Source organism: Spodoptera frugiperda, chromosome 24, assembly GCF_023101765.2.
Source record: "Spodoptera frugiperda isolate SF20-4 chromosome 24, AGI-APGP_CSIRO_Sfru_2.0, whole genome shotgun sequence".
Lineage (NCBI taxonomy): Eukaryota > Metazoa > Arthropoda > Insecta > Lepidoptera > Noctuidae > Spodoptera > Spodoptera frugiperda.
Genome location: NC_064235.1, coordinates 3063502 through 3081308, shown reverse-complemented (window position 1 = coordinate 3081308; position 17807 = coordinate 3063502). Strand labels below are relative to the sequence as shown.

Sequence of the window (17807 nt, the reverse complement as noted above, 5' to 3'; positions counted from 1 at the left end):
CAGCCGCGGAACTTCGGTCGCGTACGTTCGGCATAGTGTGTTTAGACACTAATAATCCAGCAGTGGACTGTCTTGGGCTGTGGAAGACGCTGACGACCTACCTTGGATAGTCATCGAGTCCAGAAGTCAATGTTTTAGGGTTAAGCTGCAACCCATCATCTTCTCGACCCCTCCACCTGTAGGAGGTGGGCTCGTCTCCCTTCTGGGTAGTCTGGAACCATTGGTACCATGCCTGGAAAGAAATGGCTCGATTAAATAATGTAGGCAGAAGAAAATACATTTGTTTGACCACCCGTACTCTTCCCGCGGGTGTAATAATAGTCGTATGTAATAATTTCTTCGATCAAAAGTACCAGGCGCTTATGACAGAGTAAGAGCTTCACGCACTAACACACTCAGAACTCAGAGCTGCCGACTCAACATTGTGTTCTGTCCAACACCCACACCTCTACTCTTGTCGTGGGTGTCGTATACCCAGGCTAACGAACTATACATTATTAGACAGAGATAGAGAATAGGACAGAGCAACTATAGACAGAGAAAGAGAGAACACAGCAATCAAAAACCTAAACTATTTTTCTATTTTTTCTTAATCCATTCTACAGCGAAAGTACCAGGCGTCTATAATACAGCAAGGGCTTCATGCATGCACTCACGCACTCACCTGCAATCGACTGAACATTCTGTCCAAAGTCGCGCGATGTCTAGAACCAGTAACAAAGAGCTCCGGCCGTATCTTTACGAAGAGAACGAGCGAGGTCAATAACATTGGTTGGTAGCCTAATTTCGAAAATGTACGCACTCCTATAAGACATTTAATTGTCACCACCCCTACTCTTCTCGCGGGTGTCATATACCCAGGAAAAGATCCAGACAAACAGACTAGTCATTAGACTGAGGTACAAATAGGTAGGCAGACAAGCTCTTTGATAATAGTATAAGCGCTGGCAACGTTTTTGAGAGAGCATTTCAAGAAGGCCAGTTTTTAGATATATTATGCCTCTCAGTCTCCCAGACATCATACGGGCTATCTGGCACCTGGTAGTCGTTGCGTTCATCAGTGCGCATCGCATTTGTACAGGTGTAGCGAGAATATCATCCGTCGCGTCGTTTACGTGCTGTGTTATAACGAGAATATCATCCGACGCGTCGGTTCCGCGCTTCGCGCGCTAACGCAAGCCGCGGCGTTCCCACCGCTCCTCACGTCGCCAGTCGGCCCTACACGCCCGTAGTGAAAGCACATGCGTGCGCGACTGCGTCGCGCGGCGCCCTACCTTGTACCTAGATTATTGTGTTGAACTGTATTACTGCTGTCTGTGTGTTACCTATGTGATTGTCACTAACTGTATGATTATAAAATAATAAACTTTTGTACATCCATTACAAAATTGCGCCCAACTCGTGGCTCGTGCTCGAAAGTACCTACGCGAGTGCGAACGTATTCCACGCTCTGTTGAAGTCTGTTGTGTACCTACTGTACCGAGGCTGTAACCGTCGTGTCTCGAGAAGATGCCGAAAACACGCGGACAGACGGCCATCGAGAACCGCAGTAGTGATAGTGACGAAGAGTTCACGGATACGCGAGTGGCGGGAACCGCCGCGGACAACAACATGGCGGCGGCGTCACCTACCACAACGGACCGACGCGATACGAATATGATCACAATGTCAGAAGACCAGCTATCTAGGATCCTGGCCAGCGTGATGAGGGGGTCGACTCAACCTCCTGCTGCAGGAGTGCACACGGTGCACACTGCGCAGAGCAACTTTACCCGATGCACGGCTCGGTTCGATGGAGCCGCCTGCAACGCCGACGTCGTGGAAGCGTTCATCGAGAGCGTGCTCGTATACAAGGAGTGCGCAGGCGTCTCAGACGACCACGCGTTACGAGGACTGCCAATGCTGCTGACCGGAGACGCCGCCGTGTGGTGGCGAGGAGTGCGACCTACGGTGGAGAGCTGGGACGACGCGTTACGCCGGCTGCGCTTCATGTACGGCGCGGCGCGCCCAGCCCACAGGGTCTTACGCGACATATTCGCGACAGAACAACAAAGTGAAAGTGCCGACGTATATATTTCGCGTGTGCGTGCTAACATTTCGCGGTTACCATATCCTTTATCAGAACAAATGCAACTCGATATAGTGTATGGCCTGTTACACCGTAGAATCCGTAAACGTGTTCCGCGTGATAGCGTAAGTAGTGTCGACTGTCTACTTGAGAGAGCTAGGTACGTAGAGGAGACGCTGGGCGAAGCGAACCAACCTAGTACATCGTCTAACAATAATACCGCGAACACGAATTTACGTGATAAGGATAACCCTTCAACCTCGACCGGTAAAAATATTAACCCGCAAACGGCTGCGTTGAAAAATGTTAACCCTCAAACGACTACGTCCGACTCTAGTTCGAACATAGATAGTAGTAGCGCGACTTCTAAACGTGTTAGACCACGCTGTGCACGCTGCAAACGTTTCGGACACACGATGGACGAGTGTAAGTCTAAAGGTAATGAGTTAGCTTGTTATGGTTGCGGTCGTGAAGGTGTTATTCGGTCGAAATGTCCCACTTGTAAAGGCAAGTGCAAAGAAGATGCACCAGCCGCGGCCGCCGACGGGAAGGTAAGTTTCCAAAGTGTTTATACACACGATTCCTCCACGTCGCAGCCGACGATAAATATTGAAGTGGCTTCGTTATCAGGTGTCGCTGTGCTTGATACCGGCGCTACCGAAAGCTTAGCTAGCCCCGGTTTATATGCTATTTTGTTGAAGAACGGGACTAGTTTTACATCGGCCCGCCGCACGATAGGGTTGGCCGACGGGACCCAACATACACGTGACGTGTTGTTGTGCGATACGAATGTTGTAGTACAGGGACGTACTGTACCTACAACATTTATTGTTATACCAGGGGCGGAGAATAAGACGCTTCTCGGACAAGATTTTATTACGAAATCTGGTATTTTGCTTGACCTTCAACGTGGTTGTTGGTACTTTTCAGATTCCACAAAGGTGAAGGTACCCTTTGTGCGCTCTTACAGTCTTATGTCCACCAGTGACGCAGAGCTGATGCAGGTTAACACCACCGGCCTGGCACTGAGAGAAAACGAGGGATCTAAGCTGTCACCTGCTCAGAGGACGCAGCTCAACCAGCTTATAATATCTAAGGCTGCGCGCTTCGCCACCGAGGGACCAGCTACATCTTACGCTACTCACCACATTCGAGTAGGCGAGAGGCAGGAGCCTACCGCCTCACCACCCTACCGGATGTCGGCAGGTAAGAAGCAGCTGCTGGACGGTGAGCTCGAGAAGCTGCTGCGAGCAGACGTTATAGAGGAGTGTGAGTCGCCGTGGGCCGCGAACGTAGTGTTGGTGAAGAAGAAAGACGGTGGAGTCCGGTTATGTGTGGATTACCGCAAGCTCAATGCTGTGACGGAGCCTGACCGGTACCCACTGCCGCGCATAGAAGACGTTCTTCATGCCGCGAAGACCACCGCCTACATGTCAACGCTCGACCTTCATTCTGGCTATTTCCAGGTAAGTGTTGCGGAGGAGGACCGCGACAAGACCGCGTTTGTTACGCCCTCTGGCACCTACAGGTTTAAGAGAATGCCCATGGGATTGCGCAACTCCGGTGCCACGTTCCAGAGACTGATCGACCGGTTCCGGTCGAACCTGGTTGTACCAGCGCGGACACTCGAGACCAGTGACGGCGCTGTGACATCCTCAGACCCCCGGGGTGGTGGTAGATCGGTAAGTATCCTAGGCTACCTAGATGACCTGATTGTTCTGTCACCCACCTTCGAACAACACCTCGAGGATCTGGAGGCAGTCTTCGATAGGCTGGATAAATTTAATCTGCGTGTTAACAGCAAGAAAAGTTGTTTTGCCTGTGATTCGGTGCGTTTCCTGGGGCACATTATTGTACCCGGTGGTTTGCAGGTAGACCCGGAGAAGACCTCAGCCATAGCTGACATGCCTGCCCCGAAGAACGAGAGGCAGCTTAAAGGTTTCTTAGCTACGTCAAGCTGGTTCCGGCGATTTGTGCCGAATTACGCTGCTGTCGCGAAGCCTTTAACTGACCTTCTCAAGAAGAATAGCTCGTGGAGGTGGCATGAGGAGCAGCAGGCTGCGTTCGAGCATATCAAGAGACTCCTGGTCACCGCGCCCATACTCCGTCAAGCCGACGAAAGTAAGCCCTTCTCACTTAATACCGACAGTAGTAGTTACTGTCTCGGAGCAGTTCTGATGCAGGGGGAGGGCCCTGATGAGAGGCCTGTGGAGTACGCCAGTCGGTTGCTGTTACCAGCTGAGCGCAACTATACCACCACGGAAAGGGAGGCACTAGCTGTGGTCTGGGCGGTGACTAAATTCAGGGGCTACATCGAAGGGTCAGAGGTCATCGTTAAGTCCGATCATCAACCCTTGCGTTGGTTGATGAGTTTGAAGTCCCCCAGTGGCCGTTTGGCAAGGTGGGCATTGACCCTTCAGGCTTTTAACTTACAGATACAGTACACCCCCGGTAAGGTGAACGTGATCGCAGACGCGCTAAGCCGCCCCGCCTGCTGTGAAAAGGACCCAGGTGGATGCGAGGTATGCTTAGTGACTGTAGATATACCGCACAGGGCACCTGCCGACGTACGTGATAACCAGCTCAAAGACCCCGAGCTGAAGACGATCGTAGAGGATCTGGAGGACTCCGATCCGTCTAGGGGGAGGGGCTGGTCAGAACGAGGTTATCTGATGTCTGATGGAGTATTGTATCGGTGTGCACCCGAGGCTGACGACGCTGACTCCGCTTGTCTCGTGGTACCGAGTCATGAAAGAGAGGGCATCCTTGCTGACTTCCATGACGCTCCCACCGCAGGTCATTTCGGTGTTGAGAGAACCCTGCAGCGCATCAGAGCTCGCTACTTTTGGGTAGGTATGAGAACCTTCGTTGCTGACTATGTTAGACGTTGTGCTGCTTGTCAGCGTTATAAAGCAGACAACAAGAAGCCTGCAGGACTACTGCAGACGCCTGCTGCGACTCGCCGGTTCGAGGTCGTGTCAGTAGATTTGTTTGGACCTTTGCCGAAGACGGCTAAAGGTAACCGTTGGATTCTTATTATAGAGGACGTGTGTACTCACTGGGTTGAGTTATTTGCGTTGGAGACCGCCACCAGCGTAGAGTGCGCTGAGATTTTAATCGGCGAAGTCTTCTTGAGGTTTGGAGTCCCGCGTAGGATGGTCAGCGACAACGGAGTTCAGTTCGTAGCTGAGGTGATGCAACAGGCATGTCACGTGATGGGTATCAAACAGTCTTTGACGCCGTTGTACCACCCGGAAAGCAACCCCGTTGAACGCAAGAACCGGGACCTCAAACCCCAGTTGGCAATTCTGGTGGGGAAGGACCACGCCTCTTGGGATCGCCATCTCGCAGCTATAAGGTTTGCGATGAATTCAGCCGTGACAGCGAGTACGGGATCTTCCCCGGCTTTTCTTACCTTCGGAAGGGAGCTGCGCGCACCGTCTGACGTCGTAGCTGACATGAAAGCCATCGTGGATAATGATAATTTTGTACCGAGTATTACGCCTTACCTTCGTAGGTTGTCGACAGCGCTTCTAGATGCCAGGGATGTCCATGAGCAGGCCCAGTCCATCAGGAAGAAGTATGCTGATGAAGGTAGACGTACGCCTCCGGATTATAAGGTAGGTGACCTTGTCCTCCTAAAGACGCAGAGTATGAACGACGCAGGCCGTGGACAAACCGCGAAGTTCATCCCTAGGAGAGACGGCCCGTATCGTATTCGGGAAGTGGTAAGTCCCACCACTTATGTTATCGAGGGACTTACGCGAGCTGAACACATTGGACGGTACCATGTGTCACACTTAACGCCATTCGTCGGCGACATCGTGTCTCCGGTTCGTGAGAAGCGCAAGCGTGGTCGACCCCGTAAATTCGATGCTAGTCCGAACGCGAGGGCGCTATGTCCGAACTAGAGGGGGAGTGTGTAGCGAGAATATCATCCGTCGCGTCGTTTACGTGCTGTGTTATAACGAGAATATCATCCGACGCGTCGGTTCCGCGCTTCGCGCGCTAACGCAAGCCGCGGCGTTCCCACCGCTCCTCACGTCGCCAGTCGGCCCTACACGCCCGTAGTGAAAGCACATGCGTGCGCGACTGCGTCGCGCGGCGCCCTACCTTGTACCTAGATTATTGTGTTGAACTGTATAACTGCTGTCTGTGTGTTACCTATGTGATTGTCACTAACTGTATAATTATAAAATAATAAACTTTTGTACAACCATTACACAGGTAAAATTTCAATTTTTCAAACCATTTCAAGAAGTTATTTTTTATGTATTATTATTATTTTTATTGAACTTATAGTAACATGAATTTCTTATTGCCAGGCATTTTTCATGTTGTTTAAGGTCTGCCAGGCGCCAATTTTGAATTCAAAAAAAAATTTTTTTCAAATCATTTTAGTATGGCTGAAATTTTAGTATGATGTTATTTAAGTAAGAAAAGACCCAAAATTAATTTGCCAAGCAGTTATTCGGTTGTTAACCTTCAGCCAGACCGATCTAAAACTGAAAAATGATGTAGTATCATTTCGCTTGGTCTAGAAATATTTGTCGAACGAATTACAGAGAAAGGGATTAAACAACCGGCCAAGTGCGAGTCGGACTCGCCCATGAAGGGTTCCGTAGCAGCAAGTAGACGACTAAAGAAAAAAGTTATAAAATAACTTGGTTTTACATTGTGCTTTTATGAACGACAAAGTTATATTTGTGGTTTTGGAAAATGTTTTATTTCTTAAAAACTAATAATGGTATCTCGTTCAAACCAATTTTAGTTGAAACATTTTATTGAAATGTATAGCATATATTTTTTTTAATTTCCTCACTCTCTTATTTTAAAAGTTAGAGGGGGGTACACTCATTTTTCCACTTTGGAAGCGTCTAACTTTCAAACGATTGATTTTGACGAAAAATGGCTTTAGGAACCTTAATGTATTTTTTAAAGACCTATCCATAGACACCCATCACGGATATGTTAGCTGAAAATAATTTTTTTTTAAATCGGTTCCATGTATGGAGTGGCCCCCTTAAATTTTTAAATTTATTAATTTTTATTCAAAATTCGAATAGCGGTTACCGAAACACATCAACCTACAAAGTTTCAACTTTGTAGGCCCAACAGTTTGGGAAATAAATGGCTGTGACATACGGACGGACGGACAGACAGACGGACAGACAGACATGACGAATCTATAAGGGTTCCGATTTTTACCATTTGGCTACGAAACCCTAAAAACTATCAAATTAATTCGTAAATTAATACGGTATCAAAATACTAATTTATTTTTGTACAAAATTAAGATATCTCAAGTATAAAAATAAACATAAAATTGAATGGTTACATGAAAATTAAGGTTAATTATTATGTTATCGGCTTACTCACGTAACTGTTTGACGAGGAACTCGACTAAAGTTGAAGATGAGCTTCTAGCATGGCTAGAAACTAGTCGAGTTCCTCGTCAAACAGTTACGTGAGTAAGCCGATAAAAATTTAAGGGGGCCACTCCATACATGGAACCGATTTAAAAAAAATATTTTCAGCTAACATATCCGTGATGGGTGTCTATGGATAGGTCTTTAAAAAATACATTAAGCTTCCTAAAGACATTTTTCGTCAAAATCAATCGTTTGAAAGTTAGACGCTTCCAAAGTGGAAAAATGAGTGTACCCCCCTCTAACTTTTAAAATAAGAGAGTGAGGAAATTAAAAAAAATATATGCTATACATTTCAATAAAATGTTTCAACTAAAATTGGTTTGAACGAGATACCATTATTAGTTTTTAAGAAATAAAACATTTTCCAAAACCACAAATATAACTTTGTCGTTCATAAAAGCACAATGTAAAACCAAGTTATTTTATAACTTTTTTCTTTAGTCGTCTACTTGCTGCTACGGAACCCTTCATGGGCGAGTCCGACTCGCACTTGGCCGGTTGTTTAATCCCTTTCTCTGTAATTCGTTCGACAAATATTTCTAGACCAAGCGAAATGATACTACATCATTTTTCAGTTTTAGATCGGTCTGGCTGAAGGTTAACAACCGAATAACTGCTTGGCAAATTAATTTTGGGTCTTTTCTTACTTAAATAACATCATACTAAAATTTCAGCCATACTAAAATGATTTGAAAAAAATTTTTTTTTGAATTCAAAATTGGCGCCTGGCAGACCTTAAACAACATGAAAAATGCCTGGCAATAAGAAATTCATGTTACTCTAAGTTCAATAAAAATAATAATAATAAAAAATAACTTCTTGAAATGGTTTGAAAAATTGAAATTTTACCTGTACAAATGCGATGCGCACTGATGAACGCAACGACTACCAGGTGCCAGATAGCCCGTATGATGTCTGGGAGACTGAGAGGCATAATATATCTAAAAACTGGCCTTCTTGAAATGCTTGTTTTTTCGACGTTGCTAGCTCTCGTACCATAAAACAAAAATGTTGACCAATTGACTTCATTAGTCTTCGATCAAAAGTACCAGGCGCCCATAACACAGTAAGAGCTTCATTCACTCACCTGCAACCGACTGAACATTCTGTCCAAAGTGGCGCGATGTCTAGAACCAGTCACGAAGAGCTCCGGCCGTATCTTCACGAAGTGCGCGAGCGGGGTCAACAACATTGGTGGGTCGCTTTGTACTTACAAAGGTTTTATTCATCTCTTCCCGTGGGTGTCGCATACCCAGACTAACAATCTACAGAGATGGAGAATAGGACAAAACAGCGAGCGCTCTTTCTTTGGTAAACCAAAAATCTCGCCATTTTTCTTCAACCATTCTACGAAAGTACCAGGCGCCCATAATACAGCAAGAGCTTCATTCACTCACCTGCAACCGACGGAACATTCTATCTAACGTCTGTGCTAAAGTAGCACGATGTTTAGAACATACCTACTATTCCAGTGGGTGTCGTATACCCAGACTAATGAGCTATGCCTTATTAGAAAGAGAAAGAGAATAGAACAAAGTAGCGCTTCTCTTTCTTTGGTAAAACAAAAACCTCAATCATTTATAATTTTTCTTCAGCGAAAGTACCAGGCGCCCATAACACAGCAAGAGCTTCATTCACTCACCTGCAACCGACTGAACATTCTATCCAAAGTAGCGCGATGTCTAGAACCAGTCACGAAGAGCTCCGGCCGTATCTTCACAAAGTGGGCTAGCGGGGTCAACAACATCGGTGGGTTGCTTTGTACTGACATAGTTTTGCATTTGTGCCCCTACTCTTCTCGTGGGTGTAATGTAATATACCCAAACTAACGAATGGTACATTGTTAGATAGAGATAGAGAATAGGCATAATAAATATAAAGCAGCGCTCTTTCCTCAACTATTTTTCTCATTTTCTTCAGCCGTTCTACAGCGAAAGTACCAGGCGCCCATAATACAATAAGAGCACCTGCAACCGACTGAACATTCTATCCAAAGTCGCGCGATGTCTAGAATCAGTCATTCGATCAAAAGTACCAGGCGCTCATAACACAGTAAGAGCTTCACGCACTCACCTGCAATCGACTGAACATTCTATCTAACGTCGCGCGATGTCTAGAACCAGTAACAAAGAGCTCCGGCCGTATCTTCACGAAGTGCGCGAGAGGGTCAACAATACTGGTAGGTAGCCTAACTTGAATGTACGAACTCTTTATACTTACGACCTATTTTAATGTCACCATTCACCAACCCTACTCTTCCCGTGGGTGTCGCATACCCAGACTAACAATCTATAGAGGTTGGAGAATAGGACAAAACAGCGAGCGCTCTTTCTTTGGTAAACTTTAGGTTCAGTCTATGATAAATAAAAGTTCAACTCCCGAATAAAATATTATATTGTTCACTAAGGATACAGGTAATTATTACATACAAGTCTAACCCGGTACACCGTTACGCGGAGACTGAATCAGAGTTTAATATTTAATAAAGGCATAGGAACATGAATATGACGCCCCACACACACAGCCATGCACAATGTTTACATAAGTGTATATGTGAGTGTCCCTACATAAACCAAAAATCTCCACCATTTTCCTACATTTTTCTTCAGCCGTTCTACAGCAAAAGTACCAGGCTCTCATAATACAGTAAGAGCTTCCTTCACTCACCTGCAATCGACTGAACATTCTGTCCAAAGTCGCGCGATGTCTAGAACCAGTAACAAAGAGCTCCGGCCGTATCTTCACGAAGTGGGCGAGAGGGGTCAACAACATTGGTTGGTAGCCTAATTATTACTACCAATGTATGAACTTATACGACTTATTTAATTTTTCACCACCCCTACTCTTCTCGCGGGTGTCATATACCCAGGACAGGACCCAGACAATCATTAGACAGAGGTAGAAGAAGTAGGCAGAAAGCTCTTTGATAAACCAAAAATTTCAACCAATTTCTTCATTAGTCTTCGATCAAAAGTACCAGGCGCCCATAATACAGTAAGAGCTTCATTCACTCACCTGCAACCGACTGAACATTCTATCCAAAGTCGCGAAATGTTTAGAACATACCTACTATTCCAGTGGGTGTCGTGTGGGTACACGACACCCGTGGGTGTCGTGTACCCAGACTAACGAACTATGCAATATTATACAGAGATAGAGAATAGGACAAAGTAACGCTCTCTTTCTTTGGTAAACCAAAAATCTCGACCATTTATGATTTTTCTTCAGCCATTCTACAGCGAAAGTACCAGGCGCCCATAACACAGTAAGAGCTTCATTCACTCACCTGCAATCGACTGAACATTCTGTCCAAAGTCGCGCGATGTCTAGAACCAGTAACGAAGAGCTCCGGCCGTATCTTCACGAAGTGCGCGAGCTGGATCAACAACATTGGTGGGTTGGCCGCCGCGTTGCTTTGTACTACGAATTCTTTTGGTACTCTTGCTAACGCCTCCGCTCCTGGTAGGTGAAAGTTAAAAATTAGTATTAAATTGCCTGATAAAGTTGCTGTTAGTTTAACTGACAGTTAAATCTTACAAATATTATAAATGTGAATGTCTGTATGTTTGTTACTCAATCACTCAATGTGGGAGAGCCATGCTTCGGCACGAATGGGCCGGCTCGACCAGAGTGATACCACGGTCTCACAGAAAAACGACGTGAAACAACGCTTGCGTTGTGTGAGTGAGGTTACCGAAGGCCAAATTACCCCACTTCCCAATCTTCCCAATCCCCGATTCCCCAACAACCCTTAAATTCCTAACCCCTAAAAGGCCGGCAACGCACTTGTAAAGTTGTAACGCCTCTGGTGTTTCATGTGTCCATGGGCGGCGGCGATTGCTTACCATCAGGTGATCTGTCTACTCGTTTACCGGCTTATACCATAAAAAAAGAAATTATCTGATACTCATCCTTCAATTCCTAATCCCTTCGATGTTATCCGCCAAAGGACCAACTACGCACTTGTAACTCCTCTAGTGCCGATTGCTTACCATCAGGTGATCCATCCACCTAAATAATACAATTTTCCAACTCACCCAAGATCTGCTCCCTAGGAATCCAGCCTTCAACATTGATGAGATCCATCCAATGAGCAGCGATATCCATCTGTATGTCTGGAGACCAGCGTCCGATCAGAAGACCATGGAAACCCTCGTCCCAGAGGAAACCACGGGGGAAGAATGACCTGGAATACGCAAAGCTCTTATAAGTGTGGGAGAGCCATGCTTCGGCTCGAATGGGCCGGCTCGACCGGAGTGATACCACGGCCGAGCAGAAAACCGACGTGAAACAACGCTTGCGTTGTGTGAGTGAGGTTACCGGAGACCCAATTACCTCCAATCTTCTCCCCGATTCTGGAGGCAATCTTCCCAATCCCCGATTCCCCAACAACCTTTAATTTCCTTACCCCCAAAAAGCCGGCGGCGATTGCTTACCATCAGGTGATCCGTCTGCTCGTTTACCGGCTTATACCATAAAAATCTTACCTGCTAGGCACGCCAGTATACAGCGGCGCCCTCCAGTAAGGCACTGGTTCCCTGGTATACTGGGATTGGACTCGCCCAGCGCCGAAGAAGTATCCAATCCCCCCGATCATGTTGGATAACGCCGCCCTGGCTATTGCCACGTCCTCTGGTGGGTAACTGGTGGAGAAAAAGTAATATTGTGTGTTTTAAACTTCAAACCATATCAGGAACTTATAACCCACTTATACAGCGTGTAACAAAATACCCATATACATCAAGAAGCACTGAAGAATACAGGTTGAATAGAATCTCTACACAAAGTTTCAGCTCAAAATACGTTTAAAAAAAAAATTGTACCAAATACTTGGTGTCGCATGGTTCTTGATTTTATAAATCATACAAACGTGTCACAACACTACAGGGGTCACTCGCTAATTACGAAACATTTCTTCTGTAATTCTGATCGCCTAGTACCTATATCCACCTAATTTTGATGTTCGATTTCTTGAATTTAATAAGGTGTAATAAATATAAGGTGTTCTAAAAGGATCTGCCACGGCTTCAATGGGAGGTAGTGTTGTGTTTGAAGATTACAATAGTGAAGACATTTCATACCCCGGACCAGTTAATTCAATTTGAGAACATAAAAAATTAAAAAGGTAATTTAAAAAACTAAAAAACACGACTGCGTTTCTTATATAACATAATTATATGAAATGAAACATCCCTAAAACAAGAAAGTCATCGTAAAATTGAAGCAGCCGGGAACCTAAATATGAAGACTTAGTGAGGGCACATACGGCTGGCTTTCTAGAATGGGTTCTGGCGCAGTAGTATAAAACACTTACCCTTTTTCATCCAATCTGAATTTCGATTCAAACTCTGAATCAAACTCTGTCTTCTTCTCTTCCAGAACTCTGGCGTACTTCTCCCCCTTAAGGGGGGGTGTGGAGAGATCCTCGGTCGTGTACACAATGTCTACACAAAACGGTGTCTCTACTAGCATCTGTATTGGTACAAAGTTGATGTCTTTTTCCTGTAAAGAAAAATAGTAATAATTTAAAGACTGCCTCGTTGGTCGAGTGGTCGCAAATGCGACTGCCGGGCAAGGGGATTCGGGTTAGATTCCCGTGTCGAGCAAAAAATTACTGGGCTTTTTTCGGTTTTTCGAAAATTTCTCAGTAGTAGCACGGAGTTTGGAATTTTGCTAAGTATAATATGGTAATACTGGCTCACCCCCTATTACATGGGACTTATAACATAAATGGTAAAAAGTGGGTGTACATTGTATAGCGGCATTACGTGCTGTAATGTGCACCTCTGCCCTTTCGGGGATAAAATGCGTGAGGTTTTATAAATCGTACTAATATTATAAATGCAAAACGTCAAAACGGCTGCAGATATCGAGATAAAATTTTATACACGGTTAGATTATCGTCTGGAATAACACATAAGCGCAAAAACTAATAAACATGGTAAAAATCACGTTTTAAGTTCTAATGATATCACATAGGCTTTTTATCCCACGGGATTGCGGGCAAAGCAGCTGGTAGAAACTAGTTTACTAGGTACTTACCTTAATATGCAACTCATCATCAGCCCCAAGCACTGCTAGCTTCCCAAACATGGAATGTCTTTCGATCTTCAGTAAAGAATAGAGCTTCTCCTTTAGGAGATGAAGCCCTGGTGCATTCGCTTCGGAGTATGAAGTGTGGAGGAGTTTTCCTGAAAAAAATTTTGTGCATTTCCACCAGTATCTTTTTTATTATTATGTTATCGGCTTACTCACGTATTTGTTTGACGAGGAATACGTGAGTAAGCTGATAACATAATAATTAATTTAGTATGTCTCACGAAAGTTACAATAAAGTTTTTTTTTTTTGTTAAAATCGTTGTCCCACTCTAAGATTTTCTCCTGTGTCGTGGGTGCGTTAACAAACATACAAGTTCACATACACATCACACCCAGACCCGGAACAACAATTTGTGGATCACACATAGAGTTGCTCCGTGCGGGAATCGAACCCGCTACACGTTGCGCGGCAGCCGGTTTCCCAGCCGCACCAATCGTGCGTGCAGTCATATGCTATGTAGTTATGCTACGAAGATGTAATAGCTAAGCTGTGAAACTATGTGATCGTTTCCACTGATACTAAGCTATGTAGTTTTGCGAGGAAGATGCGCAGCTCGAGTATGCGATGTATCGATAGTAGGGAAGCCATCCATAGCACGCATCTTTCCATAAATAGGGTGACTGGTAATTAGTGAACGATATTTAAACACGTGATTGTACTCATGATTACAAACAACTTTCCTAAAGAAACTTTTTTTGTATACTCATTAGTTTTATTTTTATCACAATAACAAAATTTCATTAGCACGCGCGCGTAAAGGTCCTAGTTTCCTAGTTACTAGTCTTCCTATAACGCGGGCGCCTCGCTGCTAACAACTGATTATTCGAAAGCACCCGCGTGCGAAATTTTATGAAGTACTAGCTACTTCCGCGCGGTTTCACCCGTTCTGCTTGGCTCCTATTAGTCATAGCGTGATGTTTTATAGCCTATAGCCTTCCTCGATAAATGCACTATTCAATACAAAAAGAATTATTCAAATCGGACCAGTAGTTCTGAAGATTAGCGCGTTCAAACAATCAAACAAACAAACAAACAAACTCTTCAGCTTTATAATATTAATTAAGTATAGATTTCACAAAATAATGTATTCTATTCTACCATCATTACCTTAAGGGCGCATTTCCATTGGACGATAAGTCGGTCGTTAGCCCGAATGCGAGGACTGCACGCATGCGAGCTAACCACCAATGTTATTCATCGGTCGATAACTTGGTCGATTCATTGCGTAAGGGGTCTTACCATGCGCCAGTGGCGTAGCGTATTTTGGCAGGGCCCCTTATAAATGTTTGTTTGGGACCCCCTTTTTTCTTTTTTTGGTGGGAGAAAATCATGTACAGTAGAAATTCGATTAACCGGACTAATTATCGTCGTTAGGCATTCGGATAATCGAAAATCCGGATAATCGAATTTACGAAGAAAAGCGTGGCAATTGGCGTTCCATTGTCTCTGCCTACCCCCATGGGAGACAGGCGTGAGGTTATATATGTATGTATGTACGAAGAAAAGCGAATTTTGTGTATACATATTATGTTGTACATACGATGTTATGTATTTATTAAAAACAACAAACACATATGAATGAAAATCAATGTTTATTAATAATTATTATGAGATACATCTTCTTAGATTAGATGCATGACATGTTCATACTTGCATAAATTCGACTTGTAGATAATTTTAATATAATGAGTCGGTAGTCCGGATAATCGCGAATCCGTATAACCGGGAGCCGGATAATCGAGTTTCTACTGTAGTTACTTTTTCCGTCCTGTCTCTCAAGCCTCAAAACTTACCTTAACAGGGAGCTTATGTTTGGGGCCCCTGTAGACCGTTACCCCGTATAATTAATACGGCAGATGCGGCGCTAGCTACGCCCTTGCCATGCGCATGCGTACGTTAACGACCAATGAAAACGATCGAACGATCTATTCTATTCAAAGTCAAAGTCAAAATTATTTATTTCAATTAGACCAGGAAGGCACTTTTGAACGTCAAAGCAAATATAATAATATTAATAACGTCTGTCTGTCGGTCAGTCCTCTAGTTGCTCTATTTGCTCGTTCCAAAGTGTAGATTCCTATTAGTCCATTGAAATGTTACAATTTGAGGGCCGAATAATGCATTTCTTAGAGGACGCAATTTTATTTTTTGATCATGTTGGGGGGGTCAATAGAAGCTTAACTTGAAGTTTGTGGGGTCGCCACCCTTGTCCCCCGGCCGCCATCTTGGAAAAAGGGATGGAAACACTTTTTTTGCTATATCTCGGAAACTATGCATCGTAATAAAATTTTTAAAATCTTAATTTGTAGAAAATTATTTTGCCTACAAATATGTTTATATACCTTTTTGCCCTAAATTAACAATTAAAGAAGTTATAAGTAAAAAAGTGAAAAATTTTTAATAAAATTTTCTTTTTTGCTCTATAATTTTTTTTTACATTTTATAAATAAATGACTTCAGACCAATCTTATAGAATATTTTTCGAGAAAAATTTTTCCCTACAACTGTTTTCAATTTCATTCACTAGAAACTCAATTACAGCGCTCCGAAGTTAACCGGGTTCGTCAAATTAGTCCAGTCAAACAAACTTAAATTAGGTAAGAATCTCGGAATGCGAGATGACCAGCTAATAGTTTGTATATACTTGTATATTGATCCCCTAAAACTTGTCTCCAAACCATGGTATATATGTTTTTTTTATATGGTGAAAAAAAATTTAAAAATTTAAATTCAGCATATAAAAAAAAATTTGACAAAAGTTGTAGAGAATTTTGTATTCTACAATATTAATAATGAATACAACTACCAAAAACTCAAAGGAAATGAGGTATTTCCAAAAAACCGCAAAAAACGATTTTTGGGACCTTTGACCCTGAATTTTAAGAGTTGCTTACACCCTACCATATATACCATGGTTTGGAGACAAGTTTTAGGGGATCAATATACAAGTATATACAAACTTACAGCTGGTCATCTCGCATTCCGAGATTCTTACCTAATTTAAGCTTGTTTGACTGGACTAATTTGACGAACCCGGTTAACTTCGGAGCGCTGTAACTGAGTTTCTAATGAATGAAATTGAAAACAGTTGTAGGGAAAAATTTTCTCGAAAAATATTCTACAAGATTGGTCTGAAGTCATTTATTTATAAAATGTAAAAAAAAGTTATAGAGCAAAAAAGAAAATTTTATTAAAAATTTTTCACTTTTTTACTTATAACTTCTTTAATTGTTAATTTAGGGCAAAAAGGTATATAAACATATTTGTAGGCAAAATAATTTTCTACAAATTATGATTTTAAAAATTTTATTACGATGCATAGTTTCCGAGATATAGCAAAAAAAGTGTTTCCATCCCTTTTTCCAAGATGGCGGCCGGGGACAAGGGTGGCGACCCCACAAACTTCAAGTTAAGCTTCTATTGACCCCCCTACATGATCAAAAAATAAAATTGCATCCTCTAAAAAATGTAAAGCTCATGTAACATTTCAATGGACTATATGGAGAAGAACGAGCAAGAAACTCCATAGGTTACTCTTTTCCAATCAGATTCACAATACAAAACATGGTTACATTGCTATTAAAAGTGTATTGTGCAATAGTATTATTGTTGATTGTTTTTCGTTTTTGTTTTACCAAATATATTGTGATGTCTTTTTTTATGTTTTTGCTTTCAATTATATTTTTTGTGTATGTTAATGTAAATCGGTTTGTTAAACCGTGTTAACATATTAATTATAAATAAATAAATGCGTTATAGAAATCTCTCGTATCTAGCATACGGGCGCTAACGACCAATGAAAACGGTTCCCCGCATGCGGGCTCTATGGCATGCGTTTACAAAATCTCCCGCACCCCGCATGCGGACGCTAACGACTAATGAAAATGCGCCCTTTTCTTTTTTCCACCGCACCAACCGTGCAGTCAAATTATGTGTGTAATAAAACCTTATTATGACACTTACCTTGTTGAGGTATCAAATTAATTCTGAAGTTGTGCAGTTGAGGAGTATGGCCTAAGATGGAGCCGTCTTCATACCACAGTCTTGAATGGGGGGCGGCAGGGCCCAAGGACTCGTCTAGTGCTGCGTACCAGATTAGTACGAATGGTACTTTGGCGTTAGCCTGGAAGAAAAAACAAAATTGATAAGTGAGTAAACGAGCGAGACGGATCACCTGATGGTAAGCAATCGGCATCGTATATGGACA

At 43.3% G+C, this 17807-nt stretch overlaps 4 protein-coding genes across 10 annotated transcripts in view; 1 reads left to right on the top strand and 3 right to left on the bottom strand.

Moving 5' to 3' along the window:
* Window positions 1–17807, bottom strand: part of LOC118278720 (alpha-centractin) — an 800945-nt gene that overhangs the window by 162187 nt on the left and 620951 nt on the right. The window lies entirely within an intron of this gene.
* Window positions 1–17807, bottom strand: part of LOC118279032 (synaptic vesicular amine transporter) — a 418685-nt gene that overhangs the window by 162187 nt on the left and 238691 nt on the right. The window lies entirely within an intron of this gene.
* The window catches only part of LOC118279015 (programmed cell death protein 4), a 102783-nt gene that overhangs the window by 42774 nt on the left and 42202 nt on the right, over window positions 1–17807 (top strand). The window lies entirely within an intron of this gene.
* The window catches only part of LOC118278608 (mannosyl-oligosaccharide glucosidase), a 28030-nt gene that overhangs the window by 6270 nt on the left and 3953 nt on the right, over window positions 1–17807 (bottom strand). The window contains exons 4-10 of the mRNA XM_050703477.1: window positions 17564–17723; window positions 13543–13691; window positions 12815–13002; window positions 11988–12143; window positions 11538–11686; window positions 10787–10959; window positions 102–232 (exon numbers count right to left, since the gene is read on the bottom strand). Of these exons, the coding sequence (XP_050559434.1) occupies window positions 102–232; window positions 10787–10959; window positions 11538–11686; window positions 11988–12143; window positions 12815–13002; window positions 13543–13691; window positions 17564–17723 (1106 nt within the window). The remainder of the gene's footprint in view (window positions 1–101; window positions 233–10786; window positions 10960–11537; window positions 11687–11987; window positions 12144–12814; window positions 13003–13542; window positions 13692–17563; window positions 17724–17807) is intronic.